Source organism: Simochromis diagramma, unplaced genomic scaffold (genome assembly GCF_900408965.1).
Source record: "Simochromis diagramma unplaced genomic scaffold, fSimDia1.1 OVJJ01000545.1, whole genome shotgun sequence".
NCBI classification, from domain to species: domain Eukaryota; kingdom Metazoa; phylum Chordata; class Actinopteri; order Cichliformes; family Cichlidae; genus Simochromis; species Simochromis diagramma.
In genome coordinates, this window is record NW_024387371.1 from 6,586,245 (window position 1) to 6,609,677 (window position 23,433).

At 42.1% G+C, this 23,433-nt stretch overlaps 2 protein-coding genes across 6 annotated transcripts in view; both read right to left on the bottom strand.

The window, feature by feature from the left end:
* Positions 1-7,007, bottom strand: part of iqsec2b (IQ motif and Sec7 domain ArfGEF 2b) — a 29,791-nt gene extending 22,784 nt beyond the window's left edge. The window contains exon 1 of the mRNA XM_040008355.1: positions 5,187-7,007. Within this exon, the coding sequence (XP_039864289.1) occupies positions 5,187-5,647 (461 nt within the window). The 5' untranslated portion in view covers positions 5,648-7,007. The remainder of the gene's footprint in view (positions 1-5,186) is intronic.
* Positions 7,008-11,662: 4,655 nt separating this feature from the next.
* The window catches only part of LOC120719058 (membrane-associated guanylate kinase, WW and PDZ domain-containing protein 1), a 48,076-nt gene continuing 36,305 nt past the window's right edge, over positions 11,663-23,433 (bottom strand). For 2 of the 5 annotated variants that reach the window (XM_040007932.1, XM_040007931.1), the window contains exons 12-17: positions 22,528-22,914; positions 16,892-17,092; positions 16,719-16,795; positions 16,451-16,597; positions 13,847-13,985; positions 11,663-12,934 (exon numbers count right to left, since the gene is read on the bottom strand). In XM_040007932.1, the coding sequence (XP_039863866.1) occupies positions 11,904-12,934; positions 13,847-13,985; positions 16,451-16,597; positions 16,719-16,795; positions 16,892-17,092; positions 22,528-22,914 (1,982 nt within the window). In that variant the 3' untranslated portion in view covers positions 11,663-11,903. The other 3 variants (XM_040007933.1, XM_040007935.1, XM_040007934.1) reach the window with 3 other exon arrangements.

The window sequence follows — 23,433 nt, forward strand, 5'->3', positions numbered from 1 at the left end:
TCTCTGTATCTCTCTCTATTCTGTGTCTCTCGCCCACAGAGTTCTTCACAGAAGAGCTCACAGCGTTCCCACGGTAACCAGTCTCCCTTATTCGGCTCCGCAGAACGTGTGCATGAGTGTTTGACAAACATCCCGCCTCAAAAGTGCCACTTATCTGCATCTGAACGAGGGGGAAGACAATGCTTAAAGTCGTGGCCGAGAAAAGACTTGGGAATCACGCCTCTGTTGGTCAGATGCTGAGTCCGGGGGCAGTACGCGCAGATTGGAGGCGATTTTGACTACAGATTAGATCAAATAGGCCGACTTAGGATAAATGTCTGAATTCCTCCACTGCACAAAGCACTTCAGACCTTGACTACCTCAAGTAGCAGCATGGCACAGGGAATTATGAGTAAATAAAGTTAAATAAATAAATAAATAAATAAAATGTCCAACTGAGTGACCCTGGGAGAAACAGGCGGAAAACATGGGAAGACCTTATAATTCAACCTCTTTCCCAGTGGATTCAGCTGAAGTCCTAAATCAAAATCAATCAATCCAATCAAAGTTGACTAATCTCTGTATGACACTGGCTTCATAATAAACTAGTGCTTTCAATGTTTATTATTCTTAGCAAACTATGAGCCATGTTCTTTTCTCTCCGTTATTATTTTAAATGCTACTGTTAAATGGAGGCATTGCTTATTGTTACAATGGCAAAAATGGGAGGTAAGGATCAAATTGTTTTTTGCCTTAAAATGAGTTAAGTCTTCATTTTTGTAAAACTTTCTAACTTTCTAACTTCTTACTACCCTTACCGACCAGTCTAATTAATCTTAGCGAAACAAGCTCCAGTTTAAATGATAGAAAGAGTGATGATGAGCAAAACGCTTGATACTATAGCGAGGGGTTCATAATTAGATCCCCAGTGATGACTGGACAGCAGCTTAGCACTCTGTCCTCCTCACTAATGACCAAGCAAGACCCATAATCTCTGCGCTAATTTACAGTACACTTGATGCTGTTAAGATGCAATCTGCACACAGCTGCCCTCAGTAAACAAAGCAATGGTGGCTGCTCCAAACACATGAGGACGGAAAAGGGAGGAGGGTATGTCAGGATCAAGATACAGGTGAGGGGAGCAGGAGGGAGGGAGGGACAGGAATGCAATATCGCAACTGTCTTGAGGACAGCTTTACAGTTTCCACAGCAACTCGCATGCACATTTCACTTCCTGTGGAAATCTTTATATCACAGCTGCTTATTTGTCTCCTCGCCATTTCAAGAAAGTCGGGTCTGATGATACATGCAGCTATAAGAGGAATGAAACTGGGAAGGCCTGTTGTTTGAATGAAAGCGGCATGGGTTTGTGCCTAGAAGCACAACAACATACTACTTGAGACAATTAACTTTAACATATTACAGCTATAATTTTATCATTTTCATTCTGTCATAAAGCCTATCTATAACATGTGAAGATAACTGCCTGATCAAACCTGTGAATCCATCAGCGTTTCCATATAATCTCTACCCCGATAACAAAAACAGAAGCTAAATCTGTGTGTTTCATCTTAATTATATAGAATATATGCAGAAAGAGGCAGGTTCAGCGGTCAGTCTACACCGGAGATGAAGCACAGGTGCGTGTTTCTAATTGGTCTGGTGATATTTAAAACAAAACATGCATTTTCATGAATCCAGACTCATGCATAGCTAAATATAAATGAACAAAACTATGACTTTTTCTTCGCGTGCATGTATGCAGCCATGAACACTCACTGCACTCAGAAATGGCAAGTAGAAGGCAACAAACACCGCCCACATACAGTTGCCTCCCACATACACACACACACGCACACACACATCCATCATTTAAATTTACATCAAGCTAAACTCCATCACTGTAATCATTAGCACCATTACGATATTTTAATTCCCGGCAACATTATTCAGTCCCGAAACCAAAAATATTAACAGGTCTACGACTGGGTTCTTGTGAGATAAACAGCATAAACAGCTGCAGCTTCACTGTATTATTTTTCTAGAAAGTCATGCCAGATCCAGAGAGAATAGATTACCTCCCATCACTTCACGCAGCATGTTTCGAGAAGGTCAGTACAGGCTCAGCCGAGCTTACCCACACATTTGCCCGGGGCCAGTTGTATCTGTGCTATCTTTGTTATCATAGGATGTAAAATTTAAGCCAAAAGGCTAAAATGAATACACATTATGAGCTTGATTTTAGCCTCAAGAATGAAAATTCAATCAGGAACAATAACCGTGCTTCAGTTAAAGGCAAGGGAAAAAAGGCAGATGAGCACAGAGGGGAAGAGAAGGAGAACAACACAAAAGTAATTTCTGCTGCTTCTCTGAGTCATATCTGCAGCAGTGGGAAACAGAAACAGCGAGGGGGAGAGAGTGAGTGTATGTACGTGGGTATGTGAGAGAGAGAGAGTTAGAAACGAAGAGTGAGAGAAGGGGTGGAGTGGGGGTTGTGAAAAGGGGATGGCTTATGTGTAGTAGAGCTACGTAAAATTAGCAAAATTGAGCTACTTCTGAAATGAAAGGCCATTATCGTTCTCCATATTCTCCCAGAGGAATTAATGTCAATTTCCGAGGGAGTAGTGAACATGCCGTCGATGGCATGTGTGGAGAGGGGAGATAGATGGAGGGATGATGGAATAAAGAGACGCACGGAGACTCGAGCACCTTCACGGGGCTCTTTGGAGCTTCTGAATTCTCCCAGTGTGACAGTCAAAGTGGAGTGAAGAGAAGAAAGATAGCGCAGATCTTTTCTTTTTTTTTTGCCATTACATAATAAAACTGCTCTGAGTATGAGCACTACTGGGGTTGTCACCAAGACCTCCTGCCTGTCATCCTATGAGCTGTTTGAGCAAACTTACATCCATGTAGCACATAAACAAGGACACAATCTCTCACCCACACAATGAACTGCCACATCTTCACGACATGACAGGCTCTATTGTCAGCACCAGGGTCGCATCAGCTTTATAATAAAGGACATCCCAGGTGACGTCCTGCAAAGCGGGCATACACACTCGCAGGAAAGACACACCGAGGAGACACACACATGCACAGCAGCAGTTGTCACCTCTGGGCCAGTGGTAATTATACTCCAGTCACACTAATTGTCTGTCTTCCTCCCTCTTTCACACATTTTTGTGCACTTACACTAGCACGTGTACTGTATAAACATGCACTTGTTCGCATACACATACATGCGGAGGGTAATACGAAATACATTTGCAGAAGTCTCCCAAAATAACCGCCGCACAGCGAGCTGTGGCAGTGCCCTCAACCCTTCTTGGAGAAGGGACTTCACGTCAAACATCATTTCACCCCAAGGCCTCAGACTCACATTGTTCACACTGCCATTAACAGCAGGAAAAGGATGAAACAGGGTTGCATTTGGGACAGCTGTTTATGGTGTGCCGCTAGGAGGAAGAAGAGGAGAGGACTTTGTTTTGATGCATTTCTTGCACGCATGGCTAATAGAAGTGGAGGCGGGTGGGGGATTAGTTTATTCAGTTTCTTTGTCTGAGATCAAAATTGTGGGTTATGTGACCCACACAGAGACACAGGGAAGAGAGGAGGGCTCCTGCTGGAGGACCAAAAACTAATTGGACATAAACAAAGGCAGCTCTCAGAGCCTTGCCTTCCCTTGCCCAGACTCCCCTTTTCATCTCTCCCTCCCTCTTATACACACTCCCGTTGACAGATGGCAAATCAGTGTGTGTGTTCCACCTTTTTCTCTTTTAGACTGAGGCATGCTGAGTAAGGTCGCTCAGTCACTTTCCTCCCCCTTGTCATCCCTTTTCCTCTCCCCCTTCCTCTCCCACATCTTCCTTCTGTCTCTCCCTCTGATCCGAGCCATATTTAGCGTGTCACAAGCACTGACGATAGAGAAATTCATGTTTGTATCTGATCCACTATCAGAGCAGAGCGTATTGTCGCTGACCTAAGCTAATAGGCCAGTTTTGGGCTAGACTGAGTCACAGCCAGACAAGCACAATATGGCTCTGCTGTGCGGGTGACTATTTATTAAATGTGGCACTTCATATGATACGCTTGTCTGATCCTGGATCCAAAGTCAGCTACAATGGCTACAGGCAATTAACAAGGGAGAATCAGCAAGATCTACATTTGCAATTCATCACTGCATTTAACACCCACATAAATAACTAATATGTGCTTCTGTCTAATGACTAAGTCGCCCCTAGGGATGAGGAGAAGGGACCAGAGACAACTCTAATCGATAAGGGATTTAGTCAAATCTGAGTCAGTCATTGATAAGAGGATTGGGACCATAACAACTCAGACAGTGAGCGAAATCCAGTAATAACTGCTAAGATGACTGCGTGTTGAGAAATACATATGCACAAGAACAAACGGCTTCTGTTACCAAGACTGCAACAATTTATTTCACAGTGAGCTTTTTCACATGAATTGCTGCCTACTCACAAAGCTTAATGCTTCCAGAACAAAAGCTGACTCTATCTGCATGTGTGTGCGTGCGGGTGTGTGCGTGGTTAAGTAAAAGCAAGGACAGATGCACTTGCTGTTTGCCAAAGCTGTGTTTTGGAGCACTCTAACTTCAGGTCAGCCTTGAGTTTGGGGGGGGGGGGGGGGGGAAAAAACTCTCTTCGAGACCAAGCAGCCGACAGTTCAGAAAAGAAAAACACACTTTGAGCAAACAGTGGGTAGATTTTCATCCAGAAATGCTTCTCTTGCCTAGAAAGTTCAGATCTTTATGAAAAAATAAGACTCTCCTGCCTGGGCCCATGTTTTCCTCAGCATACTACTATGCAACTCCTACAGGATTCACATTTAAGACGGAGATCAGTGCACAAATCATCCTCTCTGCAGGCAGAATCATACACAGCATGATGAAATACACACCTTGACCACTTATCACTCCACTCATAATCCTCCAGCACTTAGCATATTTCCTCATGGTGGTGTATTAACACATTTCATCTTAGGTTCAGTCCCATTACTGCGAGGATTATCTGATGCTTCGTACAGCCTGTCATCATGTTGGCCTATGAATGTTCTGCCACACTTAGCTATCATGCAGACTGTGGTCATTACTATAATTTAGAGCCACTTGGACAAGATTATTGACATTCATTACAGACGGAAGATAAAGCCAGCAGAAGAGGCCCGTGTATTCGAGGTGAACTTACTTTCGGCGCAAGGTGGAACTGGTGTTGGTGTCTGTGCTGTCAGTGCGTTCAAGCCGGTCTGTGGTGGAGGAGCCGCAGGAGAGACCTCGCGTCAGCCTGGTGTGGGTCCTCCTCTCCCTGCCGGGCGCTGGAGTTGTAGCTGATCCGGATATCACCTGAGTAGTTGAGGTGCTACCATTCCCGCTGCCACCGCTGCCACCAGCACCGCTGCCATGATGGATGGGCAGGGACAGGGGCTGGTTGTGGTTGTAGTTTTGCTCGGGGGTGTCCGTTCCAGGGGTACGCGGGCTGCGTTCCTGCCTCAGGTCCTGGTTCTCTTGGCTGACCCGGTCTAGCTGGCCCTCCAGTTCCTCGATGCGCCTGCGCTGCGTCTCCAGGAGCTTGGCCTGGCTCTCAATGATGTTGTTGAGCTCCAGGAGGTACTCCACTGCCCGGTTTGGGCTCTCTGGGCTGGTATCCATGGTGGGAGCCCTTCCTCTCAGGGTACGACCACCACCAGCCACAGGTTCAACCCCGTGGGGCCGAGATCCACCCTCCCCACCAGCCCTGATGAGTTGGGGGGAGGGAGGGACCAAGAAAGGCTGTGGTGAAGATTAACTATAGGCTTCAGATGTTCAGAAACAGGAACTCACAGATATTAAGATATTGAGAATGTCATAGCGACTACATATCCCCAAACATGAGGGCAAAATTTACCATTATAACATCTTAGTAGCCATTGAAAACGCCACAAAGCCAAGAAGAGAATTTAAAGCTAAAAAAAAAGTTCATGGCACTGTTGAGTGTCTGAGTTCGTGAAGTCCCAGGCATTTTGAAATCGACACGTAGCAGGTAAAGAGTTTGGGGTGTCATGATTAATGTTAATTTACTAAAAAAAATGTTTAAAAACAGACTTCCAGGCGGAGAGAGTGACACACATAAGTCTGGTGTAATTTAAGCTTTTCAGAGTTGGATAATGAACTTGCTTCGATGATTGATAGAGAAAAAGAATAAGTAGAATATGAATTTATCCACTGACCTGTGACATACACTGCTCATTAACTTTAAAAGCTCTGGCATCAGCTTTTGGTTAATTTAAAAAAAAAAACCCACTTTATGTTTTCATCGATATACAGGGGGAAAGGGGGTGGGGGAGAGGGGGGATACGCTAGTTTTGATCTACCACTAATTATCAGGCGCTGTCAATCATTATATAACAGAGAAAAATCTGCTCCTTCCCACGTTGAATATCCCCGCAGTCTGTCATCGTCGCTTTCAACCCATGATTTGATGTGTCTTTAAAGCACAGAGAGTGAGTAGAGGAGGTTTATGAAGTTCATTCTTTAAGTCCGAATCCTCCTCTTTGGTTCGCCAAAACTACATCCCGTTATTAAAAGACGAAACAAAACAAAAAACACAACAAAACAAAACAAAAAATCAAACTAGATCCCAGTATCTGTCTCGCCTTTTCATCCAAGAAAAATGCACTTTACCTCCTCGTCATGCACTCATAAATACTGATCTTCAAGATAAAACTTGTCACCTGTTAAAGGCTAAAACCTAACCGCAAGATTCTGAGGTCCTAAAGTCTTAATGACTGTTTCTAATCTTAAAACTGTACTTTTGTTTTTGCCGCTGGCGTAAAAAAAAATCTGAAATTGGTCGAAAAGAACAGGGAGCGTCCTTTCCTACTTATCTGACTCTCAGTGGCAGCAGGTCGGTAATCCATGCAGGAGAGTAGCGCTGAGTCTCCTGTGAGGTGGCGCAGAAACAGAGAGGATTTCGCTCCTTGAGCGTCTGAACCGCAGCGTTGCGTGCGCCTTTTCCTCTGGAGCGCATCCCAGACAAGCGGGCGAAAATAAGGAAGTAACTTCCGGGCAAGGTTTTCAAAATAAAGGACGAACTGTGGAGAATGAAGTACTGACTTGGGGTGAAAGTCAGTTGATTTGTGGGAAAAAACAAACACGAATTATTAAAAAAGGCGCAAATTAATAAATTAAGGTGCCCTGAGTGTATAAGCTACAGAGCGCTGATTTTCATACAAGATCACAACAAACAAATGCCACAGTCGGTGGGTTCCACAACTTCCACAACTAATGAGCACACAAGGTTGAGCTACCAAACAGTGTAAACTGAAAGTTTATCTTTTGCTTAAAAAATATAAAAGAAAAATTAACGCATCACACAGTCAGTTAAACTTGATGGATTTCAAACTGTCCACTTATGAAGTATATTATGGATCCATTATGGATCCATTTCACCTGCCGTAATGGAAATGAAAGTGCCAGAGGTGCACTGCTGAGGCCAAACCCCCAAAAAACGAAAAGATTTTGCGGTGGTCACAGCACATTCCTCTCTCTTCGTCCCTCCTGACGGATTTGACTGTGAATGTGAAAATCTCCTATATGTAAATGGAGTCAACAAAATATCCACAAAAACACATTAAAACTGTTTATTGTGTCTTCTAAGAAAACAAAGACAATATTTTAGGTATAAATGAGACAAAACAAAGTTGCACAAAATACATACAAAATAAATATAGAAATAAATAAATACAGGGGAAAAAAATACAAAAAAATACTTTAAATTACTGGACAAGACTGATTTCAGCTATCACTCTTAGGAGAGCTGAAGTTAAGTCTCAAGACTGTGGAAGAGATAATCAGGAATTCTCTGATTCTATAAGGAGAGCTGGACGTAGAAGGACTTCAACGCAGCAGAAGGACCAGTATCTGCTCCTTTGTTTGAGGAAAATGAGGAGGAGCACTGCCGGTGGCCTATAAAATGACATCCGTGTTTGTTTCTGATCAAACTGTAAAAAGCAATTTTACGAGGGTGACATGAGAATCTGACATCCTTCACACAGACCAGCACCATGTTATACTGTAATGATTGAGCGCTGCTTTCAAATTTCTATTATGCACATGCCTTCAAAAAGGTTTTCTTTCTTTGCAGTTGATAGAGAAAGACATTTTCTTTGGGTCGGTTAATAGTTTTCTGCAGGAATCTGAATGACTAGCCTAGCTGGTAAATAATACGACTGTCATTCTTGGTCATTATTTCACAGTCTTCTGAGACAAACGCGCGCAACTTAAGAGCTAATTAATTACCTCTAAACCAGGATATTTCAGCATATTAACGACCCATTTCATCCAAAAGTGACACCTTTATTCATACCTCCACACTGTGCAGCACAAAGAAAACGGCATTCAATTTTTTCCTCAGATCTCACAGGTCCTATTACATTTGTCAGATAGTGAATTTAGGAATGCAGCTTTCAACAAAGGAGCGCAAAGAAGACATTTTATATTGAAAATACTGCGAGAATCTCATTTTCTGTCTTTGTAGCTTTACGCATTCCAGGAACCCTGTTGAGCGCCTGAATCCGTGGTGTTCAGGTACGAAAACAATACAGTGCACTGCAACACATTGCAGGTGAAACATTGCCCCTGTCGTGTCAAATAACTCCCTGTTATAACATTGAAATTGCTATATTTGAAGTCGTGATTTAACCCACTTCTATAAGACAATCTCCTGCAGCTGAAGTGAAAGCAGCGCTGTTATTACTGCCGTTTTTTTTTTCTTTTCTTTTCTTTTTTTCCATTTTGCATCTGAGCTGATTTGAACAGAAGGATGCGGCTTAGGACAACACGAGAGAAAGACAGGCCTCAGAGCGCTGTTATTTTTAGTGTCAGTGCTTAAGTGCTCATATCTACGCTAAGACTCTGTAAATTCACCCGCTTCTCTTCCTGCACAGCAGCTTGGACAGGTGAGGTTGCCTCACTGTACAGTTAATACTCCACTGAGGAGTGAGGCTGTATGCAAAATGCATGCTCTAGCAAGGCTAGATGAATGATTGATCTGCTGGAAATGCTGAGATTTCAGCCTCTTCGTGGTTCTCATTCACCACTAGTTAAAGAGCTTACATCTGATTTATTAACAGACATCTCACCCACATATTGCATCTGAGTATCAGGCTGCATTTCCCCTTCTCTCTCATTCACACACACACCTTCATCTTGTGAAATCCCACTTCACATAAATATACTGCTGTCTATGTTTTTGCTGCCATCTGCTGTCCATTATGTGGACCGAGGAAAGGAACACCATCATGACCACAGAGGAAATTGGTTCAGCAGTTTATTTGCACTTTTATTAGTGTGTTTACAGTTCAGCCATACTTAGGAAATGAAAAAAAAAAAAGAATATTGGCAAACATTTATATATATATATATATAAAAAGGTCTTATATATAGGCTACCTAGCAACACTGTATGGCCGTTGGATGGAGAATACAGTATGTCCGTTTGGCTGCTGTAATGTCTTTCTGCAAACAGACAGGGAACACCACGCTTTTTATTTCTCTGCTTTGTTCCTCTGGGTACAAATGGAGGAATGACGTCACTTATGGCATCAACCTTTAAATGATTATGGAGTGCTAACAAATAACAGCTGTAACAGTCTGTGTCTCCAAATGCCACCGTAGAGAACCAACGTAATATTGCTTTAACATTTAAATAACATTAATCCATTGTGTGTGTTTACGGAAATGGCGTGAAGTGACTGTAGCTTTTCCTCCTAATGGCTTATCAAGAAAACCTGAGTATATCAAAAAAGATAATTTCATAGAAAAATAACATCTCACAGTATCCATTCAACTTGGCTTCTGTTTTTTCCCCTTCAACAGAATATTTAAAAAAAAAGAAAGAGCAAAAGAAAACGATGTGCTAATTTGTCACCTCAGATGCAACACCGAGCTCAGATTCTGCAGATTTTTTTTTTTTTTTTTAAATATATTTTTGTGGGGCCTTTTTTTGGCATGACTTAAATTACTAAACAGCCCACACACTTCTAGTATGAGAGACCTCAGAGCAAAGGTTTTCACAGTAAGAAAAATCAGTGGTTAGGATAAAGTGGTTTATGTTACCAAGGCAACTGTACGTGGCACGATGGGCACAGCACTCTTTAGAATCTAGATAGTGGTTTTGTACTGACCCCACATACACAATATTTAACAGTACTTGAAATATGCACGCACCTGATGCATATTTTGGCATCTTTTGCTGACTTCTGAAGTAGGGTACGACACAGAGCATTCTAATCCACACCCAAGCAGCATAATACAAAACATTCATGTATAAATAGGACGGCTACAATATAGTTCTTAGTCTGTTTACATTTTTAGCCTTCACAAAAGCTAGTTCTCACATTATTTGTCATCACACAATAATAAATAATATGAATAGTTAGCTGTTGTTTGTAATATCTAGATATATACTGCATATATTCAAATGTTTAGACATATTATAATATATATATATATATTTCAATATAAATCCAGTTCCATTTAGTATAGTATTTACAGTGCTTTCTGTTGTCTACAGATATTTACAGAATATACCGTTGGCTTTTAAAAGGGATTTGCATTATCACAATCAAATATAGAACAAGATTACAAGTTGAGGCAACACAAAGAGGATGCTGTACAAACACTGACTCCTCTCAGGCCAGATAGATGCGGCGCAGTGGATATGGATTACTGATTGCATTATTATTGCTCAATATCTTCATGAGGTATAAGTGAATTTCTATGTTGTGTTTAAACAGTAGGGGATACTTAAAGGGACAGCTTGACTGAAAATCAAATGTATTGTTTTTCCTCTGGCCTGCAGTGCTATTTATGCTGATAAATCAGCAGCACTGTTTGTTTCCAGAATCCATAACAACAAATGCCTCAAGGCGCTGTAAGCTGAGATGCTCACAATACTAAGAAAGAAAGCTGGTGATCCTCTATGAGCAAGCAGCTGGTGATGGTGGAAAGAAGTGAAAAAGTGTCTCCCATTCTACTTTTAGAAGAACCACAAGTAATCCTGCAATCTAACAGCGTAGTGCTTTGTTGGAATAAAATGATACGAAGAGGTTTTTAAGCCTGATTATTCAAGAATTTGAAACTACTTTGCTTCTACTGAACTACATCTACCATGCAAAAGAAAAATGTAGCTACCTAACACTAAAACTCAAGTGAAGGGGGATACAATTTAACATTTGCACCCCGTCACATGGACAAGCTTCTTGTTACAGGTAGATGCTCGCTCCTTCTACACAGTGATATGGTTGGTTAGTGCAGCACTGTAGAAAGAAAACATTTCCTACATGAAAACTGCTTACACCAACATTTTCTTTCTTAGTAGCTGGGTATCGATTTCTCAAAAGAGACCCTGCTGCTGAGTTTTTCAAAAACACGAGTGCCATTTAGTTCTATATATACACATTTAAAAAGACCAACCAGAAATAGATATCACTAAAATAATCTAGATGGACAAAAAGCACTACAAACCAGAGGAAATAAATACCAAAATTGATTTTAGGGTGAACTGTCCCTTTGAGAGAGGACACTGCTAATGTAGTGCGAACCACTGGTAGGTGAGAAAAGACGAAAGTGCAACTTAAGTAGGGCAACAGTGCCGAAGGGGAGGGAAAAAAAGACAATGACACTGTTGGGAGAGGGATAATCTTGTTTTGTTGGTGTCATTTACAAGTTAAAATATTAACAGCCAGAGACCAGCTGTAAAAAGGCACAAAGAATATGATTTCATACTACTTTAAATATCAAAGTGACTCAGAGAAAAAAAGTTGGTAGTGGGGGTAGCTGCAGAAAACAAGTAGAGGTCTAACAGTGTGAATCTGACAGAATCCGTTACAATGGTTGCTCAGTTTCCTGTTAAAAGTCAAGAGAAATCATTTCTTCTTCCCCCACACCCTGTCCGCCTGCCTGTTCTCCTTCATGACCTGAGTCAGTCTCTGCTGGCTGGGCATGAACCAAGGACCTGGCTGTGTTGTGACCAAAGAAAGAGTTGAGATACTGGCAGCGGACACACTTCCATCAGAGTGGCTGCCTTCAGAGTCTGACTCATCATCCCCCAACTGATCTATGGACAGTGTGGAAGCGAGGAAGGAGAAGGGCTTTCTCTGTGACTCCGGATCAATCATACCCACGCTTCGTAAAGGCCGCTTGACGCTGCTGCTCTGTTCATCATTGTCCTCTTTTTCATACCGATTCAGCCCTGTGTCTTTACTTTTTCTGCTGTCATCACCCCAGGACCTCTCCCACTCAGTCTCTGGCTTCTCTTCTTTCCTCAGTTCTCTGTACTCTGCTGCCATACCCCAGTCGTCATCGCTCTCCTCCTCCCAGATTTCTTTGGGCCTGGGAAGTCTTTGGGTAAGACTTGGAATTGGTAAAATGACTTCCCTCTCACCGTCTTCGCTCTCACTTTCAAACGTTTCCACCACCTCCTTCCTCCTTTCTCCCACCCTCATCAGCTTGTCCCGATTCATAAACTCTTCTCTCTCTAACATCCTCTCCCTCTCTTCGCTCCTGCTTTTCCTCTCTCTGCCCCTGCCTTTTCCTCTTTTCCTTCCCCTCTCTGCCCTCGTTTCCGTGTCACTATCATCATAGTTCCTTAGGGCATCTCTAGGTAAACTCTGAGAAGCTTTTTCTCTCCTCCTCCTCCTGTCCCTGGCTCTCCTCAACCTCTCTGTCTGATCAGACATGGGGCTTTGTAAACGCAAGCGTTGTCCTTCACCTGAGACATGTCTTCTTCTCCTTCTACTTCTCCTTCCCGTCCCTTTATCCCTCTCGCCTCCCCTTGACCTGCTTCTCCTCTTCTCTTGTGAACTGCGCCCCCTCCGTCCGGTGGAGTTTACTGCAGCCAAACCCTGCTTCTTGGGGTGATGCAGGAGGGGGGAGGAGGTGATTTGGTGCTCATGGCCTGGACAGACATTGTGTAGGGTTAGGGTGGTGGGCAGAGACAAAAGATATAGACTGAGCAGGCAGTTAAAGAGGAATGACAGCATCTATGGTAAAGAGAATTATGTAATCTGTTATTAAAGACTTCTGAAATCCAGAAAGGTGCCTTAGGTCAGCTTGTGTAATAACAGCTGCTTTTCTATTTTAGTGAAACTTTCATTAGCAATACAACACACTATGGTTATGCAATCAGGTCATTTTCTTTGTTTAACTGTTCAGTGTATGGACAGATTACAAGCTGTCCAATTACTGCTTCAGCATAGGTTTGAGAGACATAAAGCATAATGTTGTACTCTGCTACAATGTTAATTGCTAATCAAGTCCAAGTACTGTCGTTTACTTAATGAAGACAGCGATGCTGGTTTGGTAGAGAGATGTAGAGAGACAGAAAATGGGAGAACTAACAGGAACCATTACCAACCGCGTATTCTCTGTCCGTCCAATGACATAGAAGCAAGGCTCGCCTAGCTTGGAGTTGGTCATGCATAGAGACAAGCTGGAGAGCTCCACTGAGAGAAAGAGAGAGAAAGGGAATGGAAAGGAAACAAAGGAGTGGAGCAGAAAGAAGAGCAGTGTTTGGAAGAAAAACCAACACAGACAAATGAGAAATGTGGTGTGGGAGTGTTAAAAGCAAACAAGGTCAAATGAAACACAGATGTGATGGGTTAAAAGGTGGGAAACACCAGAAGAGAAAATGTTAAAAAAGTAGAGAGCATTTTAGTTAGAATCAGTCCCATAGAAAAACAGGAAACACACCCATAGCAGACATATAACATGCAAAAGCTATGAGGTTGCCCATGTTTCACTCTCAAATTTCTCTTTTGCTATCATGTATTGCCACTCTTAAAATTAAAATGTTCCCACGCTGCCTTACCATAATCAGGCACATAGCCATTTCCTCTCTTGAGGACCAGGTGGATGCGGTGGCCTCCTCTGCGGATCTGCTCGACGGCCTGGCTGTGGGTCATCCCGGCTGTACTGTTCCCGTTTATCTCCACAAGCTGATCGCTCACCTGTAGCCACACACATCATTTCACCGCTTTACAAACTGGAGCTCAGTCATTTTAATCACCAGAGTCTGAAATTTTTAGCCTTTATTTGCAACTATTAAATGTTAATGTTAAATGTCTTAAATGTTTCTCATATAATAATTTCGTAATTCCATTGATAAATACTTAAAAGTCATCCATCCATTCTTTTCCACTTATCCTCATTACAGTCGCCGGGGGGATGGAGCCTAACCCACCTACCATAGGATGAGAGGTGGGGTACACACTGCATGTCTTTGGACTGCGGGAAGAAGCCGGAGTATCCAGAGAGAACCCACCCAGACATGGGGAGAACATGCAAACTCTTATAGTCATATAGACTTTAATGTCAAGGCTTCCCCTTCAGACTTTTCAGGAAATATCATCCAAACACATTTTAGCTAACAGAAAAGATTACACGCACATGTTTTATATGGTTTCTATTTAGAAGTATGTAGTAGGAATAATAGTTTAACTGGTTCTGAGTGATGTGGGCTGGAAGTATCTGTGAGGCTGTTATGAATAGGAGTGGCAGGCAGGCAGGTACTTTTGGCTGCTTCTCTTCTCTCTTTAGTTTTGCCACATATTTACCTTTTACAGATTTTACACCACAAGCCTCCCTGAGCTTTTGAACCGGGAGAGCTTTTCACATTTTTAGGCAAATCTGAGAGCTACTACACTATGGAAACACAATAAGTAGCTCAAAATTTTAAAAACAAACAAAGAACCTTCATTTTTCAATTTTCGAATGTACAAAATTACAGTTTACAAAATTGACTGTCAATGGAGAATAAATCTCAACAAGACTGAGTGAGAAAATCTTTCATCGCAGGCTTGTGTTATTACAGGTTTGATTACAGGTTTGCAGATCTGGAAATTGGCCACAGTCTTTGCAGTGTTTACTTGGGAACGGCTGCTGTACTAGCAAAGCAAAGTTGCTTAATTTATTTCATCTTCTAGCACAGGATACACTGGATCATCCTTTCTGAAAGAAAAACAGATAATTCTGTCCTACAATTAAATAAAAAAAAATAACCTGAAAGTTCTTTCCTTTATAATCTTCACCTTCACTTTGCAAAAATGTTGGTCGTTGCGTGACAGAGTTTTGATGACCGCTGAGCTGATTAATTCAATCAGCTCGATGTGCACAGCTCTGGTTGACATCCAGGTAACGAGTACTGTCCAATGCTTGCTGTCAGCACTCCCACCTCTCGGAGAACATGTACATTAATAATTGTCCAGGATTTAAACACATTGATGCCATCCTTTAGTCTTCTCCCACGCAACTTGCGACAAATAACAGACTTGCGGATAACACAGGACATTTCTGCCAAAAACCCAGCATCCAGCTGCTTGGACTGCTGCCTCCATTGTATTATGTCCTTACTGAGATACTTTGTCATAATAGAATCTCACAAGCAGTGTGGCATTGTGATGTGTGGGACGATCAGAGTATGTTCACTTGAGAGGTCTGCAAACGATACACGAAATGCGAAGGATTTTGCTTCTTGAACAGGCTTTGCTTGTTAAACATCTTTCCCTCCTCGAGATGTCTGAACTCTTTAAAGGCATCATGTTACACAGATGGAATAATCACAACTTTCTTGCGAGAGCTCAGTTGTGGTTGACATCTGTTTGAAACATTTCCAGCCTCTGCATTTTGCACTGTGAGAATTTTCCTTAATGATGCTGACATGAATCAGCCTGGCTGAAGCATTGCAGAGTTTCCTCTAGTTTGAGAATAGCTCAAAGCAGAGCCTAATTGAGCCTCTGTGGTTCTGGACCCAGGGCTGGGAGTTCAAGTTGGATTTTAGCATCTGAAAGGCTTCTATTAGCTCTTCAGTATTTGATGATGACTAGATTTGAACATTTTGTTGGATGTTTTTCAGAGGTTTCAAAAAGATACCATAGCCATCAATGGAAATATGCAAGAAGGTGTTTTATTGTTTAGTAGTCAGAGAAGACCACAGAGACCATTTTCGTTATGTGCGGTATGAGGACAGAGACTCCAACAAAACTGTGGGGGAGTAGAGGAAGAAAAATACACATGTTTACACTGCTTTTGCCATGTAGTGCGTCAGACATGACACAGAGAAGGGTGAGGAAAAACGTGGCTCTTTTTCAACACAGGAGACTCAAATCAACAATGTTCAGTTTGGGCTAATTTAGCAGCCTTTTATAAGTAAAAACTGATTCTTTAAGCACTATGGTTGTCTTTTACTAATTTCTCACTTAGGAAAAACATGAAAAATGTGAATTCCCCTTCACATTTTTCCTTGACCTTGAGGTCAGGGAAGAGTGTTTCGACATGGATTATTAAACCACAACCCCCGACTACACAACTCTGTAGATTTTGCTGAAAAAAACATAAAAGCAAAACTCAAAGAACTTCAATGCATTCATTATATATTGTGTAAACAAGCTGAAATGCACATAGGAAACAGACTCACCTGCATTTTTTGGCTCCGTGATGCAGGCCCTCCCTCCATCAGTCCCAGAACGTAGAGGCCCATGTTGTACTCACTTCCTCCTCGGAGGCTGAAGCCGAATCCTGAGGGGCCGCGATCCAGATCCACACTGTAATACCTGGAGTCCCGCTGGGACACACAGATAAAGAGGTTTAGGTTAATATTATACACTGGCAGTTAATAACAGCCACAATCGATGTAGGAATTTCAGTGCCCGTTAGGTACGCGTGATTGAATGTGCTTCCCTCACCTTTGGACGTGACCTCTGTCCCTTTCGGTTTCTGTGACCAGAGTCATAGTCAGCAGTTTCCGGAAGGTTTGCAGAGTCTGCAAATGATAGTGATTAAGGTCTGATTGTGAAATAAGAGCCAAGCTTTGCACTGTGGCATATGTGTATGTTTGGATGCTTATGTGAATGCCTACAGGTGCTGGAACGCGGGACAATGGTAAGACGTAGAGTATTTCCTGCCCGGCGAAGTATCTGAGCGAGCTCCCGATGAGGCAGAGTCACCACCGAGCGTCCCTCTACAGCCTCTAAACGATCCCCGGGCCGGATCTGACCGCTCTTTGCCGCAGGACTGCCACGACGGACCGTCACAAACCGGTGGGGCAGAAGAGAAGCAGCTGAAATAGGACAGAATAAAACAGTTATTAGCGCATTAAAGTAGATGAGGCTGGAACACGAGATTCCATCAGGCCTAAAAAGTTTCCTCTTAACTGAAGGCTGAGAGTAATAAGTGGAGTCATAAGTAGATAATTATAAAAACAGGAAGCTTTAGCTCATCAGCACATGTGCCAGAAATCCTAAAACAAGCTATAATTTAGCTTCGGATCATTCTTGACAGGCTATTTTATGAATTACTTCCTCAAAGGAGCCTACCTAGTCCCTCCTTTCCCCACTGTCTCCTTGAAACACTCTCCTCTTCTCCCTCATATTCCCATCTATCAACCTACCTCTCTAACCACTGACACGCCGCAAACAGTTTTTCAGCTGTCCAACAATGCATCTTCCCCCTCAAGAATAAACTGTCATGGAACGCAATCTTTCCGGCAATATTTTTTTCCAACCCAAATCTGTCAAACCGCACATAACAACAAACTTTAGATCTTTAGATATCTGTTTACCCAGCACCAGTGATTCTTATGCTCAGCACATCTAAGATCCCCCTCAAACTGTAGCTTGTGTGCATTAGTATGCCACCGGCTTAGAAAACACACACACAGCAGTACTTTTATTTTTCGTGCAAGCACCTTCGAATATTTTTCTCCTCGATGTGGGAAAACGACTCTTCTCACCCTCATCAGCTATAAGACACAGTGTGAAACTGAGGTTACAGATAATACACAAGTGTGTTGTGGAAGGCGAGGACCGGACCATTAGCTTCATGTATAATGAACTCCATTTGTCTTATTGTCTGTATGAAGAGATCACGTGCAATTAAGCTAAAATGGTCAGAATCTGAGGCTGATGAGAAAAATATTCAGCAGCCTAACAATAAATTTGCTTCCTTTAATCTCCTGCACCAACTAAAAAGCTTAAATATTTTTAGCTGGACAGCTGTTTCTGTCTGCTGTATCTCTTATTTCTGTTTTTGTGTTTTAATAAACTCCCTATTAGGCTTTCCCTGACCCCACTTTGAGGGAATGCGGAGCTTTAGTGGCAGCTGGCCCTTCTAGAGTCTTGCCAGTGGCCTTATGTAACCCATCAGGCAGCATAAACATTTTGAAACCGTTATTCAGCTGAGGTACATGACGCTCAATTCTGCCCATGTCCCTCTGGTACCGAAATAGCATGTTTAGAGTGATTTAAAGAGCAAAATGAAATGCTTCGTTAACAGATTAAAATTGTATTCTTGGGGGTAGGAGTATGTCGTATGAGATGAGGAGCATGTCACATTGGAATCATGATTCAGTTACAAGGTTCAGCCTATAAATCAGAGCCCAGAGACACGAGTCCAATCTGGGCCTAATCTGGGTGACCCAGGCGGAAACAGCAATCAGGTCAAATCAAAGCCAAGGCAGCTTTGCAAATAGTCTTCTTATCATGCATAATACATCAACAGTGGCTAAACACATGAATACACATGCAACAGCGATGCTCACACGCACACGGCAGCATTGTAGAAATGCACAGACACATGTTAAGAATCTCACACACACACACACACACACACACAGTGACTCACATGCAAAAAGATGAGGACAGATGCACTCAGCCACAAATGCACAAACAGACACACAAGCTACACACACATGCATCTGAACGGACTGCATTATATCGTAGTGTCTTTTCCTCTGGCTCTCCATGTTCTCCTGTCCACAGTAATCCCACTGCGGTATGCCCAGCAGCCAGCCAACCTCTGACGTGCTGCACTGATTACCGCTCAGGAGTCGAGCAGCCCCCCTCTTCCGTAAAAAACCCTCTCTGGACCCCAGATGAGGCGGCGAGCGTGGACATCGCTACAGCAGCCTGCGGATGTATACTACATGTTGTACACCGGGGGGGAGAGAGGAGTGCTGGTTTTCAGCAGGATCACTCACATGGTAGTGTCTCTGCCAGTTAGTTAATGCTGAACATCACCGCTACAATCGAACTACCATTAGAGCTGGGACTAATCGCCTTTTACCACAAATGCTCATTATGTCTTGTGCCGTTTTACACCTGACTGGGCTTAAAATAACAACAAGATTTCCTTTCATCAGCTGTTGCTTCAATCACAAAGGCTGCATCATCATAACTGCAAAATCAACCATACAACGCATCTCTTGCAGCATCCTTTTGATCAAGCATCTGACACCTCGAACGTGTGAGCATGTGGTTCGAACTTTCACACCGTCAACACATCTGGCTGAGCAAACTTTAGAGAACAGAACGCATTATTTAACACTACCACCTCACCTACAAAGCTGAATGTGAAACACTGCACCAAACCAAGACCAACCTCATTTCTGCCAAACACACAAGAAGAAGTGGAGCAAATAATTACGTTTGGACTCCTTCACAGTTCTCAAAGCAGACTGTAGTCTCTCCAGCATGGCTCTCTGATTCGCATGCACAGGAAAACAAACAAAAGGATAAAAAAAAAAAAAAAAAAAAATCTGTGTCAAGCAGATTCACATGCAGCGGTCGACAGGAGCGAAAACACAGGTTTGCTGTCGCTTCTGTTGCTCCTCGGCGAGGAAAACATTCAGTGTAGCATTTGTAGAGTGATGGAGAGAGCGGGAGGTACGGAGCGATAGATACAGAGAGACGGAGAGAGAGTTTTAATCTTTTGAAAAACCCGACTGGACGCTTTTACTGCAGAGCAAAAGGGGTGTGAGAGAGAGAGGGAGAGTGGGCAGGAGCTTATGAGTGAGAGTGAGAGAGGAAGAGAAAGCCAGAGATGGGAATAGAAAATTATTAAGGAAAAAAAAAAAGAGGAAAAGAGAGACAGGGGTGAAATGAAGGGGAGAATGAGGACATGATGGAGATGGAGGCTTACAAGAGTGGACAGACTTTGTACTGCAGGGACAGGTGCACCTACAACCTTAATCTCACCATGAAAACACAAATGTGTGCTCGCTTGGGCCATAAAGCAAATTGAACTGCATCAAAGTGGAACAGAGCAGCTAATGCAAGACATGTAAAGGTGAGGGGGTAATACATCACTGGGATGCTGCGGCTAACCTGCTATTCATAAGCAATACACTAAAAGCTAATAAGGGGCAGGATGTGTTCGCTTCCCAGACAGAACTGAAACAATGCAGCATTGTCCCGTAAGATCAAAGATACGAGACTACTTTTCTTAATTCAAGCTTGAATATTCAATTCAAAAGATTGCAGACGTAAAAATTAAAAAAAAAAAAATCTATTCTTAAATCATTTTTGGAAATGAATGAAAGATGGGGCTGCCACATAAACTTTGTGATCTTTTAGCAAAGCAGTTCAAGCAGTTTGAACTTACAGTATTTTTTAGAGGATAAAAGGGTACGATCCATTAACAATATAAAATGCACTGTATGCTGGTGGTTTGCACGGTCAGCTAACAGCACATGTGTCAAACTCGAGGCCTGTAGAAAAAATCTGTGGCTGGCAAACCAGGTTAGACTCAATTAATTTTGGCCCATGCAGCTCTAGCTGTGATATGCCAGCTTAACAACTTAAACAATTTCACCTGCAACAATGCAATCTCTGTTTTGTAAAAGTATAGTTTGTCCTCAAAGTGGACATGAAATTATTACATTTTTCTGTGCAACCTGTTTCACTCGCTTGCTTTGCTGTATGACATTATGTAAACTACACGACCATTTCTTTTCTAAAATTACATTTCCCTGTGACAAAGTGGTCAGGCATGAACTCATTTACCACTTGTCCCTTAACCACATTGATCATTTATTCCTTGTTATTTTACAGTCAACCATAATGCTTTAATTTAGACATTGCTGGCATAACTTTGCTTAACATACTATCCCGGGTTTGTTTGTGGTAGCAGTAGTTACATCCATCACATCCATGCATGCATCCATGTTTTTTAAAGCAAATACTATTAACCATCAGGTCATTTGAATTTTCTCCTGTTCACAGGCAAATGTCTGGTAAATGATGTTTTTTTATGTTGCTTTGGTTACACTTACCATGTTTGTCCATTTATTCAGGTCCTATATTTAAACCAGGTGTGTGGGAAGGGCCACCCCAGTACTTCCTGTTTATATAGGGTCACGAGGTCATTGATTGGATCACTGGGTGTAACCAAGTGAAGGGTTTTTCATTTTGTATAGCATTGTTTATTTTCTTTAAAGTAGCCTTTTGAGTTGTACTGTATGCAGTGTTTTACTTTTCAAACCATTTAGCAGAGTAAATGAGTTTGTCAGTTTCATGCGTAATCTTATTCCTGTTCTTTGTTTAGACTCGTATTGTTTGGTCTGACCTATTTTTTTCTCAATGGTAGAGACTAATGAGGTTCAGGTGTGTGTAAAGTCCTGTATACAGCAAGAGGGATTTTTGCCTACCAGGATGGTTGTTTTATGGTAGAATGGACATGCCAGAAATAAAGTACACTTAAAAGAAACTTGACTAGTATGCTGATGCTGTCCACTTATCACCTTCCTTGCTGTTTATGTTACCACACAGTGGTTATGTTCAGGCCTGTACAACAGGCTTTTGTGAGTTAGCTGTATGGTTGTCTATATTTTTTAAATTTTTGTTGACTGGCTGAGGGGGTTTATGCCTACAAATCTATACAAGATAGTTTCCAATTAAAATAAATAAATAAACAGGACATGCATTTTCCAATAATTAAAAGGAATGTGATTCCTTCTCTGGTAAATTCATCCCACAGTCCAAGAAAGTGCAAGAAACAACCTGTCCAAGGAGTCCAGTGTGAGATGGGATAGTAGATTGTATATAATCTTAAATGTTTCAATTACTTGTTTCAACTCTCACAAAATAAAAAAATAAAAATATTGAGTTCATTTTGTCAAATAGTATGAAAGATAGGATAAATTAGGCTATGCCTTAGGGTGGTCCTGCAACGGGAATAATGAGTTGCTAGCCCAGAACCCAAGATAAACATTTAAACATTTAAAAAAAAAAAAAACCCAAATGAGTGAATGAATCTAAAGCACCGCTGTGCACCTGACAAATGGTAAGCAACTTCCTGCTTCCAAGCCAAAAGTGCACTTCATGATGAAGCAGTCACTTGAAAACAGAGGAGGTCAAAACCAGTTTTCTTTACAACCCAAATAAAACCAACCTGGAAGCCTTTAAAAGAGAAAGGTTCATTGTGCATCATGACTCATCCAGTGGCATGTGGCCACGGTGACCACTTTTTAATCTGTAATTACCTAATGGTCTTTCTGTCCACAAGGGCGTCCAAATGAGACCCGTTTTAGTGGGCATCTCACCAAATCGCTTTACCCAGCCAGAAAAGTTCAACTAATGTTGCATAATGTCCATCCAATTCTGTTTCTTTGGATTAAAAAAATACTGTGTCGCTCACCAAAACAAGTTAAAAGCTTTACTATCTCTAAAAGATTTAACCTGATGAAAGTGTCATGATAAGTCACAAGTTGAATCTTACCTTTCCCATTCTCCACGTCCTGTGAGGCAATCACAAAGCCAAAGCCTTCTCCTGGCTTTCTCCTCAGCTCCACTTCAATTCCTCGATGCCGCCGAGTTCGTTCACCGCCCTGCTTCTCCAGCACTGGAACGCCGGCAGCTTCATCCTCCAGGCCCGTGTTAATCCAGTCTTTGGGCTCCATAGTGAGGGTTACTGGAATGGACTCCAAGAAACTCGTGCTCTGGATTAGCGAGGAACGTGCTGGAGAGGGAGGTGTGCCGACAGAGGTCCGGGGCACTTGCAGTGCTTCTGGGAGCACAGAGGAATTGTCAGGTGGAGGAGGGGGACGGAGCAGAGGTGGAGGGAGTCTCCGGATAGTTCCAGGGGAGACAGCTGAATGATAGACTCCTGATAAGGAGAGTGAGAGAATAAAACCGAAACAAATAAAAACAAAGAGAATACATTTTGTTAACGATTCACTAAAAAGTAGAGCTTCTTATTTTATTAATTACTGGAGACACCACATATAACAAAAAAGGGGCTTTTTAAAAAATTGAAATAGCCCTAGAGGATAGTTTGTCCAGCAAAGTGCACTGAAACACCACCGTTATGCTCAATGTGATGCAGCAAATGTTACAGAGTAGCATCGCTGCTGAGTACGGTAGGCATTTTAAGGAATAAAGGAAAATCTACACATTAATCAGCAAATAATTTCCTCGTCAGTATGACTTCAAAATAAGCTTGTTCCTGACAAATGATCGTGTCATTCATGTTCATCATGTCTGTTAGCAAATAGGCAGCTAATTTGCCAGTAGAGAGGCAATTATTCCCAACTATTCCACTGGTATAATTGAGTTATTTCATTTCAACAGTATGTAGGGTATTGGAAAAAGAATGAAACAACTAATGTGGGGAAATGATCTAATC